The 20762-nt window shown below is 36.7% G+C and overlaps 1 protein-coding gene across 1 annotated transcript in view; it reads right to left on the minus strand.

Annotated features, from left to right (window-relative positions):
* DNAJC13 (DnaJ (Hsp40) homolog, subfamily C, member 13) overlaps nucleotides 1-20762 on the minus strand; it is a 131842-nt gene that overhangs the window by 7372 nt on the left and 103708 nt on the right. The window contains exons 44-55 of the mRNA XM_011958215.1: nucleotides 20331-20508; nucleotides 18464-18555; nucleotides 16882-16981; nucleotides 14758-14832; nucleotides 14440-14552; nucleotides 8307-8476; nucleotides 8104-8146; nucleotides 7591-7764; nucleotides 5712-5891; nucleotides 5228-5368; nucleotides 3168-3311; nucleotides 609-708 (exon numbers count right to left, since the gene is read on the minus strand). Coding sequence (XP_011813605.1) covers nucleotides 609-708; nucleotides 3168-3311; nucleotides 5228-5368; nucleotides 5712-5891; nucleotides 7591-7764; nucleotides 8104-8146; nucleotides 8307-8476; nucleotides 14440-14552; nucleotides 14758-14832; nucleotides 16882-16981; nucleotides 18464-18555; nucleotides 20331-20508 — 1510 coding nt within the window. The remainder of the gene's footprint in view (nucleotides 1-608; nucleotides 709-3167; nucleotides 3312-5227; nucleotides 5369-5711; nucleotides 5892-7590; nucleotides 7765-8103; nucleotides 8147-8306; nucleotides 8477-14439; nucleotides 14553-14757; nucleotides 14833-16881; nucleotides 16982-18463; nucleotides 18556-20330; nucleotides 20509-20762) is intronic.

Raw genomic sequence — 20762 nt, forward strand, 5'->3', positions numbered from 1 at the left:
ATGCCATTCTCCTGCCTCAGCCTCCCGAGTAGCTGGGACAACAGGCACCTGCCACCACACCTGGCTAATTTTTTGTATTTTTAGTAGAGATGGGAGTTTCACCGTGTTAGACAGGATGGTCTCGATCTCCTGACCTTGTGATCCGCCCGCCTCGGCTTCCCAAAGTGCTAGGATTACAGGCCACTGCGCCCAGTCAAGAGTATCTTTTACATACAATTATACATATTTGGAGTTTTAATCTGTTATTCTGACAGATATGGAATGATGATATCATGTTTCTGATACTGATATTCCTCAGCAGATATTTATTCATTCTCTTTACAAGATAAATACTTTAATACAGACATGCTCCAAATATATTCTATGACCCAATTAACTGGATCAAAACTGAACAAAATACATGCTTTAGTCAGTACCTATTCAACACAACAGTTTGCATGCTATATAAGGCTAAAACCAGAGGTCTACATGCTCATAGCACCTCCAAGAAAGGTCAGCCAGTAGCCTAAGAAACACTCTAAACACAATTTTAAGTCTATTTAAGGCAAAAGAAAGGTCCAAGTGGCTTCTGCCAGGTGTCTTATGACAACCAATTAGGTATGGCTTACCTGTGAGGTATCCTGCTGTTTGTGACTCAGAAATGAACAAATCATGTTTCTGATCTTTGAAGGCACTCCAGACTGAAGAACGACACAGGATTTCATTCACCTAGGGAAGTAAAACAAGCCCTTTGAACATAAAATCAAGGAAGAAGGCCAGTGAGGAAAGACTCAAATATGGAGCAAGAACTAGCATTCATCAAACACGCCATAGCAGGCACTGTGCCAGACACATCTCATTAAGGCAGACCCAAAGAAGTCCTCGAGTCAGCCGTCCCACTAAAGCTGGACTCTATTATTTGAACCTACAATTACTGACTTATATGTAATTCAAGGAGGAAGATTCCTATGCAGAGTATTTTCTTGTGACAGTAACAGATGGCTGACAGTGTATGGGCTGATGAGCTATTCTCAAGGAAGGAGTTTGGGGAGAAGATACTGCCAAATTGAGCTAAAACTTAAAGCAGTCTTTCAAATTATGAGCTGTGACCTAAAGACGTTTATGAAACAACCAGGAGAGTTATGAACAGCATGCTTGAAAAAATACAACTGGTTAATATAGAAAGCATCAAATACAAAAAACTAGCCGGGCGAGGTGGCGGGCGCCTGTAGTCCCAGCTACTCGGGAGGCTGAGGCAGGAGAATGGCGTAAACCCAGGAGGCGGAGCTTGCAGTGAGCTGAGATCCGGCCACTGCACTCCAGCCTGGGCGACAGAGCAAGACTCCGTCTCAAAAAAAAAAAAAAAAAAAGCATCAGAGTATCAGAAGTAAAATGTGTACATATATGTATTTGAAATACATACATATGAGTATAAATAATATATGTGTGGGAATATGCACTAAACTAAGATGAACGAAATTTCTGGGTGACAAAACATTCAGGAAATACCAACTTAGTGAATATCTTTTGCACATCAATGTTCATATCAAATATTTTACTGAGCACCTCTTATGTGGTAGGCACAGTGAACACAAAGATGAGAAAGACAGTCTCTGAAGTGCTTACAATCTAGTAGGGGAGACAGAGTTAAATAATTCCGTGGTAAGAATTAAAGCAGGGTTATACAAGGGGACCGTGTGAGTCCAAGGAAGAGGGCACCTGCTCCAACCTTGGAAAGAAGCAATACTGGAAGTGATTAGTTGTAAAGCTGGTAGGGGAGTTCCTATTTAGAAACTACTATACCTCTTTCCTCCCCTCCCTACCGTGCAGAATGTGGGTGTCAGGATTACTTTGCTAATTTCATTACCAGGAATCCTGAGGCAAGTCAAGGACAAGACAACTGCCTACAAGTGGTACGCAGGAGAGCCTCTGCTTGGCGTTTAGAACACTCATAGGCAAAAACCAAGAAAATACTTTTTAAAACACACCAGTTAATGACTGCAGCAATACGTGCTGCTTCTCTTCTTTAATATCATTTTAAATCATTTAAATGATCATATCGATAGAATGACAATAGCATGAAAAATGTTTCTTTACTTGAAACATACAAATCCAGTAAATTCACTACAGGAAAGCTGTAGCTGAAGTCAGTTAAAACCTGTAGAAGATTAGCAGAGGAAATAACCCAAATGTCCATCAACAGATGAATGGATAAGCAAATTGGAGCATTACATACAATGACATATTTAGACATAAAAATGAAGCATTGATAACATGGATGCTGCTTAAAAACATGCTCAGTGACAAGACAGACACAAAGGGTCACATGTGTATGATTCTATTTATATGAAATAAGCAGAAGAGGTAAATCCAGAGACAGAAAACAGATTGGTGAGTGCCAAAGGTTGGGGGAAGGAAGAAAGGGAGAGTAGCTGCTGAATGGGTACAGAGGTGATGAAAATGTTTTGGAACTAGATACAGTGGAATTTGCACAACACTGTTAATGTCCTAAATGCCAATTAACTATTTACCATAAAATGGTTAATTTTATGCTATGTAAATTTCGTGTCAATAAAAATGAGCATTAGTAGATGGGGCTATATAGTAACAATGAATGAGGAACTCCTTAGAGGCAATAATAAAAATAAAACTAAGGAGGAAAATTAAATTACTGAACAGGCCTGAAGTCAGCAAATACGTGCAGCTGAAATACACTAATACACACAGGAAAAATGAAGTCACAACAAAAGAAAAAAAAACCCAACACTTTATAAGCACCAGCAAGAAAGGAAATGAAAACAAAAACGATGTTCTACATCTTTTAAAATAGCATTATGGGATGGTTAATGAATTTCATTATCACTACCCATGAATAACTCCTAGAGCTGAAAGTTAAGCAGCACTAAATGCTGCATATTCCGTGCTAAAGGTTTCCAGCATTTTTCTTCCTGAAGTGTACAACATGCCATCACTATCCAGGAGAATCCTCTTGAACACTGAGTGTATGGTTTATGCTTTTTCATCAGTTATGAGGCAGGTATGCAAGTCCATCCTTGGGCTGTGGATCTTCTCCAGTTACAGCCAATAGAACCATATCTGTAAGTGGAACTCGAACACAGGTTCGTGGCTCATCCAGAGCCAAGACCCTGGCTTTTAGAAAATCAAAAGTTGCCTCTATGCAGACTCACCTGTTCTCCATACTGCAAACTTCGAGTCATTGCCTTGAGAGCTTTAACAATCTGAGCCTTAGTGGCTGCTGGGCTGTCCAGGTTTTCAAGACCAATCCCTTCGAGTAATTTTAAGAGGTATGGAACCAAATCTGCTTTCAGGGCCTAGAAAAAATATTAAGCATATATAAACACACAGAAAAAATGCAAATCATCCACTGAAGAAATAATTTTACCCCCAGGACCATACCTGGAAGGCAGCCTGTGCACCATTATTTTAATGCCATACACAGGCTTAAGTATCTAATGATATTTTTATTTAATGAGATCTTATTCTGTGCCATCAACCATCCTAAATGCTATACATCAATTATTTTATTCAATTAGCACAAAGGGTAAAACAGTAAAAAAACATGTTCATAATCACAGAGCTGGGCAGTACTAAAATATGTATCTGGAGCCAGAAAATATAGAACCTGAGCTGTTAGCTCCTGTACTGAGCTGCCTGCCCTAGTAACACTGTACTAACAGGCAACGATCTCTGAAATACGTTAGTATATTTTCATATTTTCTTCAAACATCAATCTTTGTGGTCATCGTATATTTCATATCAGCCTAATAAAAGCTGAATAATAATCTAGTATCACAATTTTCACTATCCATTTTGAAACTCAGAAGGAACAGGTAGAAATAAGACACTCAGTGAGTGCACCTCTTTTTTCAGGGACTATTCTCATAACAACCCTGCGAGATGTCATAACCTTATTTTACAGATGAGAAATCTCAGCATTTTAAGGTTAAATATCACATCTGAGGTCAGAAAACCAGTAAGTGGTAGTACCAGCTCATGTTCTTTCCTACACATCAAACTCCTCAAGCCAATCATAAGTCTGAACCTCAGAGCATCCAGTATCTCTTTGAGATGTACCCAACAGCTCTCCTTGCCTCAGTGAGGGTCCAGCGGGTAAGGCTGAGGAGCTGGGAGAATGGGAAGCCCAGATAATAAAGATACAGGGCCTTGTATTCTGTCTAAGGATACCAGATGTCACTTAGTCATCTGGCAGGTAATGAGAAACCACTGAATGGTTTTTAAGATGAAGAATGGCTCAGTTATATTTCAGAATTCTATTTAAACACTTTATTATTTTTTATTGTATGTATTTATGGGAAATAAAGTGATGTTATGACACATGCATACAATGCAGAATAATTAAATCAAGCCAATCAGCATATCTTCCATTACAAATACTTATTTTTTTGTGGGAACATTTAAAGTCTACTCTTACCAATTTTGAAATATACAATGTATTATTAACTATAGTCACCATACTTCACAATAGATCTTAAAAGCCTTATTCTTCCTAACAGAAACTTTGTACTTTTTGACCAGCTTTTTCCCATTCTCCCCAACGCCAGCCTCTAGTAATCACCATTCTACTCTCTGTTTCTATGAGTCTGATTGTTTTAGACTCCACTTAAAGGTCAGATCATGTGGTATTTGTTCTTTGAGTTACATTTTAGAAAGATCGTTTTCGTAAGTTTTTAAATTTATTGCATGTTTTTTGTTCTTTCAACATCTATCTACATGGATATCCATCAAGTCCAGTTTTCATCAGGTGGACAGTCTGTTTGAAAAAGGCATTATCTTGGCATGTTTCTTAAACATGACTTAAGAAACAAAGGAATAAATAATGAATTTTTCCAAAGAGGATGAAGCACATTTTACAAATCAAGCTAAGCAAGCTAAGCTAAGCTAATTGCACAATGGATAGCCAAGATTTAAATTTTATACACCATAGAAGTACTTCGAGTTGGTAAGACTGTTGGCAGCTGGCCCCATTTTTCTGTGTGTGTCTATATACACACACCAATATACATGTATATATGCATACACATATACACACACATTATATACACTGTATGTGTATGTATATATAAGATACAAAATTGTGTATACACAAACTCACAAGTTAACTCTCACCAACCTTAAGTCAAGGAAACCAAATCAGTGCCAAATCAGTAAAAATCTATTTGGTATGTTTGCTTTCCTAAAATAGTGCTAAATCTAGAAACTCACTTACTTGTGCTACTAATTCACTCTGCTCCTTCTGAAACATTCGATTAATTGCTTCGCAGGCTAGCCCAACAGTATCTGCTCGCTTTTTCATTCCATTCATCAGTGGGCCAATGGTCTCTAAAGATGCCATGGCTCGAACACACAGCTAAGTGCCCAAAAGAGAAGGTTACTTGTACAGTAGCAATATTTATATAACATGGTAAATACTGTAACAAAATAAGTAAATACGTAAAAAAGAATCCCTTTCAGTTTAACAATAAACTGAACCAAAATTTAATCTATTCATTATATCATCTAAACTGGTATTTATCAAAACTGATTTGATAAATACCAGTTTTGATAAACCCAGAGCTAATAAAATACCATGTGGTTCGTGTATGTAAAAAGACACATGGCAGAAAGGGGATTTATATAACACTACAACTTAGTCAAGAAGGGAGCACAGATAAATTCTGGAGCTTATAAGCTACTAAGTGATTCATCAATACCTCATTTTCAGACAAGGCATGGATAACCCGAATGGCACTCTTAGGAATGGCATTGTTCCTATGATTCATTGCCTGGATAACTTTGGGAAGATGGCCCAATGGCGGGACCTGATCTGCCAGCTGAGGCTGTGCACTGAAGAGACACACTGTTGCCATTGTCAAGGTTTCCAGAGTTTCTCCCTGCAGGTGTAAAACAAAAATAAATCAACTATAAAACACTCACACAGTCCTAAATATCCAAGGTAATGTGTTTGGTGTTAAAAACTAGGGATTCAAAAGTTCTAAGTGCTGATACTTAAAAACAGACTCACGAATCTGAAGAGAACAACGAACTTCCCATTTTCTTTGATAAAAGGCATGAATCCAAAGGACTTTAAGAATGTGCTATTTTAACATAAGCAAGATTTCACTAGGTTAGATATACTTAATTTCTACTGCAGGTTTAAGAGATCATGTCCCAAATGATACTACTAGAAATTTTTAGACCATGTTGCAGGTATGTTAGTGTCAGAATAATAATCCAGAAGAATGCAGAACTAGTGAAATGTTTTCCCCAGTTTCATTAAAAATCCTACTATTTAACATGTCTGGCTCCCACAAAGCACTTTCTATTGTGGATAATGGATTGGAAAGAACTTCAGCTAACCACTAGATGCACACATCCAGAACCATAATAAAATGCATCTTAAATTAACATTAAAATTGGAATGTGTCCAAAAAGAAAGGTGACATAGGAGGAAACTGCTATGTGCCTTCCCTAAGTTTTAGCTTCTGAGGACTGCATTTTCCAAGCAAACTATGTATGTTGTAAAAATCCTATTAGAGGAATGTGACTACAGAAAGTAGCACTGGTAAATACTTGGCAAGCTAATCATGTTTCTAAAATATGTTTTACTAAGCTAATGATAATAACTAATAATTTCTAAGCACTTGAAATGTGCCAGACATTATGTTAAGTATTCTATATATATTAACTCATTAGAACCTCAGCCTCAGAGATAGGTGCTATGATTATTCTATAAACGCAGCAACTGAGGCAGAGTCATGAGGTATTGCCCAAGGTCACAGAGCTGGTCAGTGGTACGGCTGGGACCATCTAATAACACAACTCAGGCTCTTAATCACCTTATTCTGTAGCCAGGCTGTTTAATTCAACAACAATCATGTAGGTCAATTGTCTTCCATCTCAACAAAATCTTAAAACTTCTGAAAACAAAAAAGACTTTGAAAAACAAAATCTTATACACTATCAGGGTATTTGGCTTGCCAAACCAAGAACAAAGCTACCTTTTCACTCACTCCTGCTTCCCAGGTAGCCTCAGCCACAGATACAGGATTCAACCACATAGTTACTACTCTTCTGTCAATTTCTTTGACTAGGGTTATCCCTGCCATATACATAAAGTAGAGTGTAGCACATGCCCAAGCAGAACACACTCTCAGAGGAACACTGAACACTTAGGTTTCTCCTTAAAAATTACATATTCATTAGAGATGGACAGTAAAAACCTTCTTTTAGGGCTTCTGTAATTTTTAGAAATAGCATCCTCCCAATATAGATATCTTTAACTTTGGTTCATAAACATACTAAAGAGCTTCACAGGATATTAGTAATAGAGTCTCTGGGAAAACAGAATTATAACCATCTTTTCACTTTTATATGCTTTTTTATATTTTCTGATTTTCATACAATAAATATATATTCTATGTAAAAAAAAAAAAAAAAATGATCGAGGGGCATATGTGAATTTAAATGTGGCTGCTACACTGAAAGAGCTGGCCAGTTCCTAATTCACGGTCTTTGTGAATAAGGTTGTAAGAGAAACACCAGTCTAGTTAGCAAAGTCTTTGAAATGTTTTGCTGATGACTAAAGCTTACATGAGGATTGTTCTTCTCTAGGAGCTCAGTTAATTTTTCTAATAGTGCAATAAGAAATTCTCTAGGCTTTCTTAGAACCCAGGCTGGTTGTGCAATAAAGATCCTCAAGAAGACTCCTCCAACAGCAAGTTCACCCTCTGCTTCTCCAAACACCACGGCAAAATCTTCAGGTAACTTTAAATAGAGAAAGAACCACAGTCAAGGCACTTAATAATCTTGAAGCTAGAAATGCACACCATATTAAAGAATTGTTTATAATGTTAATCAGTCCACAAATAGCCATTAATGTAATCAAATTATGAATTTTTTCTTAATAAAGTTCAGAAAGGGTGCTCTTCTTACTAACTTCAAAAGTAAGTATTCCAATTTTTATGTTTGAAGCCTTATTTTCCAGGGGAATACCCAAGAGTCTTAATGACAAAGTAGTTATAGGTTGGCATTAAACTGACTCAGTAGAAAGTTAAAACAACTAAATCAACAGAAAATAAGATGTAAAATAAAAGCATATTTTACCTTCCAGTTTGCCTCAGGGTTGTCCTGCTGATTTTTAAAGTGCCTTGGGGAAAAAAAGGGATGAATACCAAACTTTAGTCACAAAATACATTTTCATTAATCTTTAGCATAAGTTTTAGAGGTGATAGGCACAGTAAGAAATGTTTACCCTTCCCAGTGATTTTATTTAAAGGCTATAAATTATTACCTTTGTTTTTACTTACTCTAGCATCATTTCCCTAACTGTTGTGGACACTTTATCTCTGGAATTATCATTCCAAATTAACTCAGGATTTTCATGAGTTCCTTCAAAAATATGTACAGCAGCTTCAGGATTGTCTCTCATAGCATCCATGAAAACACTTGGTAGAAATTTCATTAACATGATTCGAACCTATAGGAGGAGGTTTGAGAATGAAAAAGACACCTATTGGAAACATCTCAATATTTTGTTTGTATTTTGCTAATAAGATAGAATATCAATATAATTTGTGTTATGACTTATGTGGGCCATAACCATTACCTGAAAGTTCTGAAGTGAAAAAGATAATCCTCGATTTATGCAAAGGTACCTTTAAATAAGACTCAGTACGACCTGATCCTACTTACCTATCAAGTTTCATTTTCTCTGTTCTGCCATGGTGACCAAAAAAAAAGTTTCATTTTTACCCCCTGCCTCAGTATTACTAGTATGGTAAAGTTCCCAGAGCACACCTCATAGGTCTTGCCTTACCTATGCAGAACGCCCTTAGCCAGGCCGGTCCCTTCCAACTCTCCCTTATAGCCCCTGCCTGCACAAACTAATTTTTCTCATTCTACCTCTGTCTTACAAGTATTTTCTAGTGCATTTATTTTGTTGCATGTTTTATGTTATACTGTGTGTTTTTCCAAGAAACAATTTAAAACGCAGCTTTTAAAAAATACATCTAGCATACACATACAGACAAAATGAAAATTAGCGCAAGGCATGGGGCAAAGGGAAAAATGAGGGTTGGGAAAGTGTTTTTCCTTCAGATCATCACGTTTATCTCTTCTCTGGGTCAAATTCTGGGCTCACATCTTATCTTATGGAAACCCTCTAGGCCCAATCTTTCTTACTCATCGTTTGTATTCTCAGCCCTTGGCACATAACATATGCTTAAATACTTGAATAAATGAAGACTAATATGAAGTCAGTACACAAAAGAAACATAAAAAGCTCCATAACTGCTGGAGATATACTACAAATTTAGCTCTGAATTTCCTAGCAGCCAATGAGCTAAATTTCAGTTACATAACAGAACACCCACAAAATAAAATCATGTCAGTTGCTTCAGAGACACCCAACTATTTCTGGAGGAAAAAAGCAATTTCTCCTGGGGTTCCCATGGAAGGGCATTTGTTATATATTAAATAAAACCACCAAGGTGAACTCAACAAGAGGTTTCACAGGCTTATTTCTTCCTATATTCCCTATGATGAGAGTATTGTGCTGCAATATAATTAAACTCTACAGAGGACAAGAGAAGGTAGAGAAAGTAATTAAGTATGTCCTTCTTGGTCATCAGCTCCTTGAGTGTAAGAACAATGCTTGACCTGCTCACTGTGGTATATCTGCCCCTAGTAGTTCATTCTTACAAAGAGCAGAGAAATACATGCCAAAGAAGCACCTAAAAGTTAGAGCAGGATTTAAAGTCCATTTATTTAAATTTTTTCACTGTGGAGCTAAAGACAGACAAGTTACCCAGAGTCATTAAGTCAGTGATCTGTGACTCATAAAGCAAGAGTTTTGCTCAGAACATTATGCTGCCATCTTGCTATACCAGGCCAATTACTTCACCTTTAATACAACTGCTTATTGTTGTTTTTTATCTTTTTTTTTTTTAGACAGGATCTCACTCTGTCTCCAGGCTGGTGTGGAGTGGCTTGATCATAGCTCACTGCAGCCTTAAACTCCTGGGCTTAAGTAATCCTCCTTCCTTAGCCTCCTGAGTAGCTAAGATTACAGGTGCACTACCATGCTTGGCTAATTTCTAACTTTTTTTTTTTTTTTTAAGAGATAGGGTCTCTCTACCTCACCCAGGTTGGTCTTGAACTCCTGGCCTTAAGTAATCCTCCTGCCTCAGCCTCCTGAATAGCTGGGATTAGAGGCATGAGACACTGTGCCCAACAGTTGTGTTTAAGGTTTTTAACAAAATCCTCTTCTGAAACATACTTAGCTGTCTAATAAGAATCACTGTTGAAATCATTCTACATAAATTTTAGGGCAGAAATATCTGATATGTCTTAACAGATTTCATTATATACTAGTATTTTAAAAAACTCCTAATAACTAACCTGTTTTAAAATATTTTATAGCTTGAAAGAAAAATTTAAATTTTTATGGCAAGCAAACTAAATTTGAAGTAATAATCTTTTCAGAAGTGAACTATATGCTCGTAATAAGCTGTATTTGTTAGTGACTACTACAGAAATCATCTATTGACCAGTTGGGTGAATTTAAACTGTCTTATATAAGAGCTATATTTATGAGTCTTAACAAGTTGATACGAAAGCAAACTTTAATTGTACTTAGGATAACTGTCTTAACATAAGTCCTTTCATTTCTAAGTTTACTTAATCTAACCTACTGTCATCTGATACTTTTTAAAAAGGCACATTATTTGACCAGCTGTATAAAATCAAAAGTCTCTTCCTATCATATTTCTGAGAATGCTTTAGTATTCTAATTTAATTCAATTTAATGCATGACTCAAGTCTATCATAGTAAAAAGCAGTATTAAAGCTAAGTTTACCAGGATGTTTAAAGCATTTCAAATGCTAAGAACTACGTAAGTTTATTACTCACTGGTGTGTATACTATTAAACATTTGAGCAAAAAACTTACACAAGGCAAATACTGTGACCATAAACCTTCAGTTATGTTCAGATTACTCAGCTATTCTACAACAGGGATTGGCAAACAAGGGGTTACATCTGGCCTGCCATCTATTTTTGTATATAAAGTTTTGTTGGAACACAGCCACATCCATTTGTTCATTTACTGTCCATGGCTATTTTCCTGTCACAAAAGACCTCAATTTTTGTAACAGAGATCACATGCCCCACAAAGGATAGAATATTGACTATATGGTCCCCTGATATGGTTTGGCTGTGTCACCACCCAAATGTCATCTTGAATTTCCACATGTTGTGGGAGGGACTTGGTGGGAGGTAACTGAATCACAGGGGCAGGTCTTTCTCGTGCTGTTCTGTTCTCATGACAGTAAGTCTCAAGGGATCTGAGGGTTTTAAAAAGGGAGGTTTCCCTACACAGTCTCTCCTCTCTTGTCTGCTGCCATGTGAGACGTGTCTTTCACCTTCTGCCATGATTATGAGGGATTCCCAGCCACGTGCAGATGTTAAGTCCAATAAACCTTTCTTCTGTAAATTGCCCAGTGTCGGGTATGTGTTTATGAGCAGCATGAAAATGGACTAACACACCCTTCATAGAAAAAGTTTACTGGCCTACCCCTACCTCACACCATGGATAAAAATTAACTCAAATGGATCAAAAACATAAACCTAAGAGCTAATACTATAACACTGAGGAGAAAACATAGCCACAAATCTTTGTAACCTTGGATTAGGCAATGGTTTCTTAGATACGACATCAAAAGAACAAGCCTAACTAAAAAAAAACTGGACCTCCTCAAAATTAAAAATTTTCGTGCTCCAAGAAAGTGGAGAAACAATCAGGAAAATGTGAAAAAATATTTGAAAATTGTATCTATAATAAGGGACTAGTATCTAAAACATATAAAGAACAATTACAACTCAATAATAAAAAGATAAATAATCTCAATTTAAAAATTAGTGAAGGATGTAAATAAACATTTCTCTTAAAAAGTTGTACAAATGGCCAATAAGCACATGAAAACATTAGCCACCAGGGAAATGCAGATCGAAACCATGATGTAACACATCATACCTACTAGGATGGTTGTCATAAAAGATATAACAAGTGTTAGAGAAGAAGATGATAAATACATTGCTAGGGGAATGTAAAATGGTATTGCCACTTTGGAAAACAATCTAACAATTCCTCAAAGGGTTTAATATAATATTATCATATGACTCAGAAATTCCACTTCTAATAAAAACACATGTCCACACAAAAACCTGTACACAGATGTTCACAGTAGTGTAATTTAGCAGAGCCAAAAAGAAGAAACAATCCATGTGTCCATTGAGATAAATGGATACCAAAACATGGAACACTATTTGGCAATAAAAATAAATTTACTAATACTTGCTACAACATAGATGAAAACATTAAGTGACAGAAGTCAGTCACAAAAGACCATATATAGCATGATTTCATTTATATAAAATGCCCAGCATTTGGCAAATCTATACAGAAGAAGTAGAATAGTGGTTGTCAGGTGCTAGGGGAAAGGGAGAATGGGGAGTGACTGCTAATAGAAATAGGGTTTCTTTTTGGGTTGATGAAAATCAAACCTAAAATTGATTATGGTTGCTCAATCTGTGAATATACTAAAAATCACTGAATTGTACACTAGGTATGTGTGAACTGTATGGTATGTCAACGATATTAATAGCTCAAGAAAACTGTTACCAAAAAAGAAAAAAAAAATTTGGCCAGACACAGGGGCTCACCCTGCAATTCCAGCACTTTTGGAGGCCAAGGCGGGTGGATCACTTGAGCTCAGGAGTTTGAGATCAGCCTGGACAACATGGCCAAACCTTTCCACCTCTACAAAAAATACAAAAATTAGCCAGGTGTAGTGGTACATGCCTGTAGTGCCAGCTACTTGGGAGGCTGAGATGGGAGGATGGCTTGAGTCTGGGAGACAGGTTGCAGTGGGCTGAGATTGCACCACTGCACTTGCAGCCTGGGTGACAGAGCCAGACTGTCTGAAAAACAAAAAAATTTACTGACCACAGTTCTAGAATAGAATCTCTTGCAATTAAGGCATTGATACTTGTGTTTTTTCTATACAGAAAGTTTAAGTGTAAAAACAGTCAGCTTGATAAAATTTGTTCCGCACATATTTCAAAGGTCAGAAATATAACCAAAGGGCTCAGTCGATTCCAGTACATATTTAAATATCTAAAACACTATTGAAAAAATAACTAATATTAGATATTGTAGTTATGTGCTACATAGCTCTAGCTTTAAGAAAATTCAATATTAAATATTAACTATTTTATAGACCCTCCTGTAGGCTTCCAAATGTAATCTCCCTTGTCTCATCAACCCTGCTGAAGACTGTGAACTTATTACTAAAGTAAAACTGTTTCAGGTCCTATGATAGATTCTCAATACCTAGACTGAGAGATCAAGCAAGAAAACAACAACTGAATCCAATTTGTTTTATTAATGTAAAAAGTGTTTAATTAGCCTTGGCCTTTTTTTTTTCAAACTGAACTTTACATGGAGGCACAATGTGTACAAGGGAAGCCACCCTGGCTTTAGACAGAGGTAGGGGACCTTAGCCTCCCCCTTACCCAAAGTGCCTTTGTGGACTTGCTTGAATAATAATCCCTAAATATCAGTCCTAATAGACTTCAAAAGAATCACTTTGGAAGCATGTTAAGAATGGAGACTCCTGGGCCCCACCCTAGATCTACTGAATCAGACTCTGAAAGTAGGACTCCTGAGCCTTTATTTCATGGTTCCTCTATGACTCTAAGGTGCTGTTTTGTGGTCAGGCATAGAGGATTCTTCAGTGAGGACTACTTGTGAAACTGACTTGGTAACAAAATAAAGGGACATGGATACCACTTGCACCTGAATGAAATTCTATTCAGAACTATTGTTTTAACAGGTTCCTGCTCTTCAAACTGGACCATGGATCCAGAGATCATCTGGTTATCTCCAGATTTGGGATAGAAGATCTCTCTGAAGAGTTGGAAGCCAGAGGTGCTGTTACACTCATGTCCCTATATGAATTCACTGCTGAGGGTGGCATGTCCTTAATAATTCAGGTGTGGGATATAAAAGACACAAACCACCATCTCCTTCACTAGTTATTTCCACAGGCCAATCCTTGAAGTGTGAAAGTCTAACCTATTTTCTCTCATAGTCTTGATATACTTTTTGTTCTCTCTTTGAGGGAGATGAACAGTTTATCATCATAATCCAAACATTCTCTTAAGACTTTTCAATTCCAGTACAGGCTGCCCTGACTCTAGTTTTCTCAAACAGATATAATATATAAGAACAATTTCTGGAATGTCAATTTTCCAACTTTCACATCACATCATTTCCTTATCCTCACCATCTCAGATTCTACTAAACTTCTTGAAATCAGTATCAAAGTAACAAAGCTTTAATAAAATTAATTTCCTTTCAAGAACTTATTTTGTGCCTACCTTTGGACCTATTAGTTTATCTGCTGTCATTTTGGCAAAAAGTTCTGCTGTCTGGGCTCGAACCTGTGGATGTGTTGAATTGCAGAACATATCCAGTAAATAGATCAAAGCACCTATGAAGGAAAAAGAGAATTAGTGCTTATAAAGAATTTGACTTTTCTAATCAGAATTCATTTTCAACCATATTTCAACTCAATGTAGTTTTAAAAAACTAAACATTCTAAAGCATTCTTCTAGTTTATCAGGCTGTAAAATGCAGCTCAAAATAAGTTTCATTATACTGTACATGACTAGCTAAGAAAGCACTCTATACATTACCCTTTGCCATTGCTTCTTTGATTATTTTTGTACTTGATGTCAAAGCATAAAGAGTTTCCAGAACAAGCTGACGACCTGCAGAGTAAAAGACATTTCAAGGAATGCATCATCAGGTTAGCTTCTATTTACTTGGCACCAGCTCTGTGCCAAGCACTTAACTAGATGTTCTACACAGGATGTCATATTTAATCTTCATAATAACCAGTGAGACAGGTATTTTCATGGCCATGTTATCAGTGAGGAAGCTGAGGTCCAGTTTAACCTGCCCAAGGTCTCACAGCTAGTAAGTGGTATAGTTGAGTTTTGTATGCAGGTCTGACTGACTCCAAAGTCCATACTCATAACCACTATAAAACCCTGTCTTCCTACCTCACTGTTCACTGCACATCCAAAAATCTTCTAATTTCCTGACACCCAGAGGACACTCTAATCAGGCATCTAAGATTTTTACCTGGAGCTACTGTCTTGAGGGAAAAAGTAGGAAGCAGCAGTTGTAAGACCGGGTTCCATTCTAAGACATAATTGCATCCTTTTGGACAAAGCCTGTGTGCCTCTCACCCAGTCACTACCATATTATATGCAAGTATAGCTTACTGGACCTAACTCTTCTAGAGTCAAATGGGAATGACAGACAGGCAGCCAAACGAATAAAGTGTTGGCAAATAAGGTAGAGGCTGCAAAGTATCAGGCTGACATGAAAACAACAAGAACAGTAACAATGTACCTTAGCAAACAGAGTAAGATAATTTAGTCTGAAATCTGAATGATAGAGAGTAGGCTAAAATATCTGGATGCCAGCTATTTTCACTGTAAGATTAAAATATTGACTGGAGGCCGGGCGCGGTGGCTCAAGCCTGTAATCCCAGCACTTTGGGAGGCCGAGACCGGTGGATCACGAGGTCAGGAGATGGAGACCATCCTGGCCTACACGGTGAAACCCCGTCTCTACTAAAAAATACAAAAAACTAGCCGGGTGAGATGGCGGGCGCCTGTAGTCCCAGCTACTCGGGAGGCTGAGGCAGGAGAATGGCGTAAACCCGGGAGGCAGAGCTTGCAGTGAGCCGAGATTGCGCCACTGCACTCCAGCCTGGGCGACAGAGCGAGACTCCGTCTCAAAAAAAAAAAAAAAAAAAAAATATTGACTGGACTATATAAGTAATACAAATTATGAGTTCCACAACATCCTTTACTTCACCAACCAGTTTAGTTTTCATTGTTTGAAGTCTCACAAAGCTACTGAAAACCAAGAAAAAAGAAAAACAAACTAAGGTTGCAGATATGAATCTGGAAATGACTTTACAAAGCTGCCATTTTAAAGACCTGTTTCAAGCATATCATGTATTGAAGAGAAAAAAAATTCCATGGAAATTCAACTCAATTTACCAAACATAACACCAAAAATAAGCAAGCCACTGGTATATAAGATGAACGACATGGTTCCTTCTCTTAAGGAGGTGGACAGACATGAATTCAAGATTAACATGACTTCTAAAGGATTGGCAAAGTCAACTAAGCAATGTATTCTGGTTATTGGTGAGTTTGGAGTTACATGTAATTGCCTACAAACTCAATATTCCTGCCTTTGAAAAGCAATCTCAGGGTTGGTTTTAGCATAATTACAAACCATTAGACTAGGTAATTGTATAGATTAGGGCAGGCTGTATTCAGGAAATAAGGTTGGGATATTTTTTAAACCACCTTGGCATTTTATCTTATTAATATCAAATCAGCAAAAGAAAAGTACACAGATTTGAACACTAAGCTGAATACAAGGCCATCAGTATCTTAAGCATGTTTTCTATCATCCAAGATTACTTATGTTTAGTAAGCCATGAAATATTAGTTAATTCTCAATTACCCATGTATGGATCTCAACAAACTGAAAATCCCAGGTTATTTTCTGTTGGTTTTGGACCTCTCTCACCCCCAACTGTCAACTTTTGACATAGGAAATGCAAGACAGTAACCTATGTAAAACATAATTAGGAAGACAAATCTAGTGTAAAGAACACTTTAAAACTGAACATAGATGACATTTGTTTGAGGTTTTGTATCAATTATGCAACAACTCCCTTCCATGGGCGGATCCTGCTGTGGTTTCCAAAATTCCACCTGCATACATACTTGATGGCAACGAATGTAGAAGAGCCAATAAACTGGACAAAACCATTGATTCAGCAATATTGTTGACACAGTCTTGGTTAGATGTCACTATATTCACAACCTGAAAATTAATCAACAGGATAGTAAAAGTTTCAGAAATAATTTTGAACCTAAATCAAATTAAGTCATATAGACTGTACAAGTGAGACAAATGCTTGGGGGACAAAACATTTAACTTTTAGATAAGAGTTTGATTTTAAAAGATTGCCTTTATTACTTTAATCTCTTTGGAAATAATACGTTGAGGTTTCTAAGAAGCCTTCAATCCTATACCCATACATGCTCCAGAACTAAGGTACATACTATAGTGTTTTCCAATTACAGAGTTTGGGTGGTGGCTGGTGATTAGGAAAATAATGATTCTCACTACTGGGACTTTTTTACTTTTAGAGGAAAAAAGTAAATGTCTTCAGCACCCAGCACAACAGATTGGGGTTATCTTTCTATTATAAAGAAACAGGTATATGTTTTTCTTTCGGAAAGGATGACCACTCAAATCTTTTAGAGTATACATCTAAACATCATTGGTGAGTGTCTCAGTGCAACATATCCTAGATTTAATAACGTTCATTTAAAAACTTACAAGATGTTTGAAGGAATTAAGTAGGAAAACATGTTTTTCAATTGAAACAACTTGCTTGTTAAGCTTGCTGACCAATTTAAAGTTTTTTATTCTATTAAAAATCTGTTTTAAGCCAAAATGGTATCTAAGAACATGTTACACAAATTATTCATAAACCATCTATATACCTGTTACTGCAGGGTTACATTTGGTGTTCTGTGCAATAAACTGTGTGTGTTACAAAGATGAAGATCTCAGAAATAATCCTGGGAAGTCTGGGTTGCCTGGGCAAAGAACTACTTGTGACTAGGGACTTCTTGCTTCTCTCTCAGAAGAAAAGGCTACATTTAAACAGCATCCTATGAGACTAGTGGCTTCAATATCCTGAACAAGGGGACTCCAATTCTCTTGGACTCTTAAGACCCATGGGTTCTGGCAGTTGGCTTTTTTAGGCCACTCCTATAACAGCAGCACACCCAGGTGTCTGTCTGTAACCCTCATAGAAAAGGTAGCTTTTGTACTAGATTTGTAAGAAGGGAGATCAGCTGAGGGGGAGGAACAAGGATCACTCCTCTGGAATGCAAACCCACAGTATACAGCCAACAGATATGGCCTCAATATGTCTCTCCATGGGAACACAGCAATCAGGGAAACCCTGCATCATCTTCTTGCTGATGTGTGGCTTCTAAGCTTCCCCAGTAAAGCCCATTCCTTAACCCATACCTGACACTGCACAACACTATCCCAAGCCCTAACGCATAACAGAAAGAGAACCACTTTGAACGACATTGTGCAATTGTGCAATATTCACTCTTCAAATTGAGCATGTTAATTCAAGTTTCAAAAAATACTGATGTGGCTTAAATAGGCAAAATGATGAAACAAAAAAGCACACTTCAACTTCAATGACTGATCAAGACTCAAATCACACATGGTAAATGGTAGGAAAAGTAACATGCTTTAGTAACAAAACGTTTTTACCTCTAAAGCCAACTGCTGCACTTGACCAGCTCCATGAACTCGGAGAAGAGAAAATATCAACTTAAAGTGCCCAATGCATTCACTCTCAGAACCTAAAGTATAAGAATAAAATGTTTTTTTATTTCCAAGAGATGTTTGAAATTATTTAGCTTCAGAAAACCGATATAAACTTGTTTACTGTCAATTTTAATGCTCTGATAACCCTTTCTAAACATCTGTGACATGAAGTAAGTGGTTGACCTCTAAGCAGCCATAAGTCTGAAAAGGCAAAACGTAAGGTACTAGAGCTTTTTAGGTTTACTTTGTTTGCATTCCTATCTCCACCCCTAACCCTCAGGCTAAGACCTTTATCAAATAAACAATCCAAATACAGCCCAAAAATCTAAAGTGTAAGGTAGTAATTTTATTCTTTACCTCTAGACCTTAGGGTTACCCCCCTCAACCTAATTATACTTTGGGAGACTCTGACATGATCTGGCTTTTAAATAAGACTAGGTTAGAACTCTGCCACTTAACTATAATACAAACTGGTATGAATGTACAAAGCACTCCTTGTGAAAATACATAAAATGAAATGGTATTTCCATTCCTACCTACCTCAAATCCTAATCCCATATATTTACTCCCATTTTGTTGTTAATAAAACAAAAGCATGAAACAGGTTTTGTTCAGCATATTCTTCCTTTTCTATGTGGCAGTAAAACAGTATAATTTCTTATCTTTTGAGGATTCTTAAGATAACTCAGTAAGCCTCCTTCAAATTAAGGAGTCTGAGAATATTCTATAAATATGTTGCTTTTAAATTCATTTTCAAACCACTTCTTAATAGGGAATAACTGTCAAATACATCAATGACACATAAACCATACTTCTAAATTACAAGAGAGAGTTAATTCTAATAAACGTGATAGATATTATCAGAAGGATTTCTGCACAGGCCTTTCTTCAACTTTTTACAAATTCCAAATCAACAGTCTGCTCTGCTACAATTTCTTTGTCCCTAACACACCACTAGCAATATTCGACACTTCGACAACTCCAAAAAAAAAAGACAAAGTTTTCTTCAGACACTGTCTTTAATAACATCCCAATGTACATCTTGTAAATGCGTAATTTTCCCAATATTTAATTACTGTTATTTAAATAACTTTTTGGCAATAATCCAAAAGTCAGAATTTTAATAGTACTTCAATACATACCAAGAAGAGTAAAAATGTACCTGAAAGGTAATGTTTAATGTTATTTTAAAAGATCAAGTAACTTAAATTGAATTTGTATTATTTTAGGTTTATATTCTATATTTATTATCAAAGTTAGAGTTGAAAGAAGCTGTTAGACTTTCACTCACCCATCTCCCTGGAGTCAGGCTAGAGTAATATTTTTGGAAATGTCCTCTTAAAGATGATTAAGAGTAGGAACTCTCACATCTTTATTTCAATTTTTATACACCAAAAACTTCAGGCAATTTTTCAAATATATCAGTGCCCATATGCACATGGCACTGGTTAGAGACCAGAAAGGAGGCAAAAATTAGATGACTTTTTATTAAATAACTTTAATTCAAGCACTTATACTTGATATGTTAGCTTATGACATTAATGTGAAATTTTATGCTATCAAACTATTCTGCCTTTTCAACTCATTTAGATACATGTTCTCATAAAGACATGAATTTTTCTAAACATGGTGCCTTGACTTCTCCCCCCAGCTTAACTTTTATTGTAAAAATATTACAGGGTCAATTCCCTGTAATGTTATATTAATACATTATAACCAAGTATAATTTTCCCTGAGTTTCCCCGATCAAATTGATTATTGGAATTTTTAGGGCTCTTGTATTATACTGATCAAAGGTTTAGTCACATACCTGGATTATATTTTATGACATTTCTCAGAGCCTCCAAAGCCATTTCTACTCTCGGTAAGCGATCTCCATGTTGCTCTGACTCCACTTTTGCAGCATGTGTGATGGCCATGAATGTGTGCAGGTACTGGGCCTGGGAGCCTATATAATCCAAGAGACTTGCAGCAAATGCTTTTGGAACCTAATCAAAGCAGACAAGTATTTAAAAAACATGGGTGCCCTAAGAAATAACTCCATAGCAAAAGAAAGAACTTTAAGCTATGAAAGTGAACAAACATGATAAAATTATGCATACATACGAATACACCTATGCATTATGGGGGACATGTACAGGGCAGGAAACATACGGTATTTCTCAACTTCCAGAGATCTGATATACTCCCATTAGTATCTTAGTGTAACAATTCTGAGATTAGAATACCTCCTCCCTTTATC

The sequence above is a fragment of the Colobus angolensis genome, unplaced genomic scaffold (genome assembly GCF_000951035.1).
Source record: "Colobus angolensis palliatus isolate OR3802 unplaced genomic scaffold, Cang.pa_1.0 Scaffold46, whole genome shotgun sequence".
NCBI classification, from domain to species: Eukaryota; Metazoa; Chordata; class Mammalia; order Primates; family Cercopithecidae; genus Colobus; species Colobus angolensis.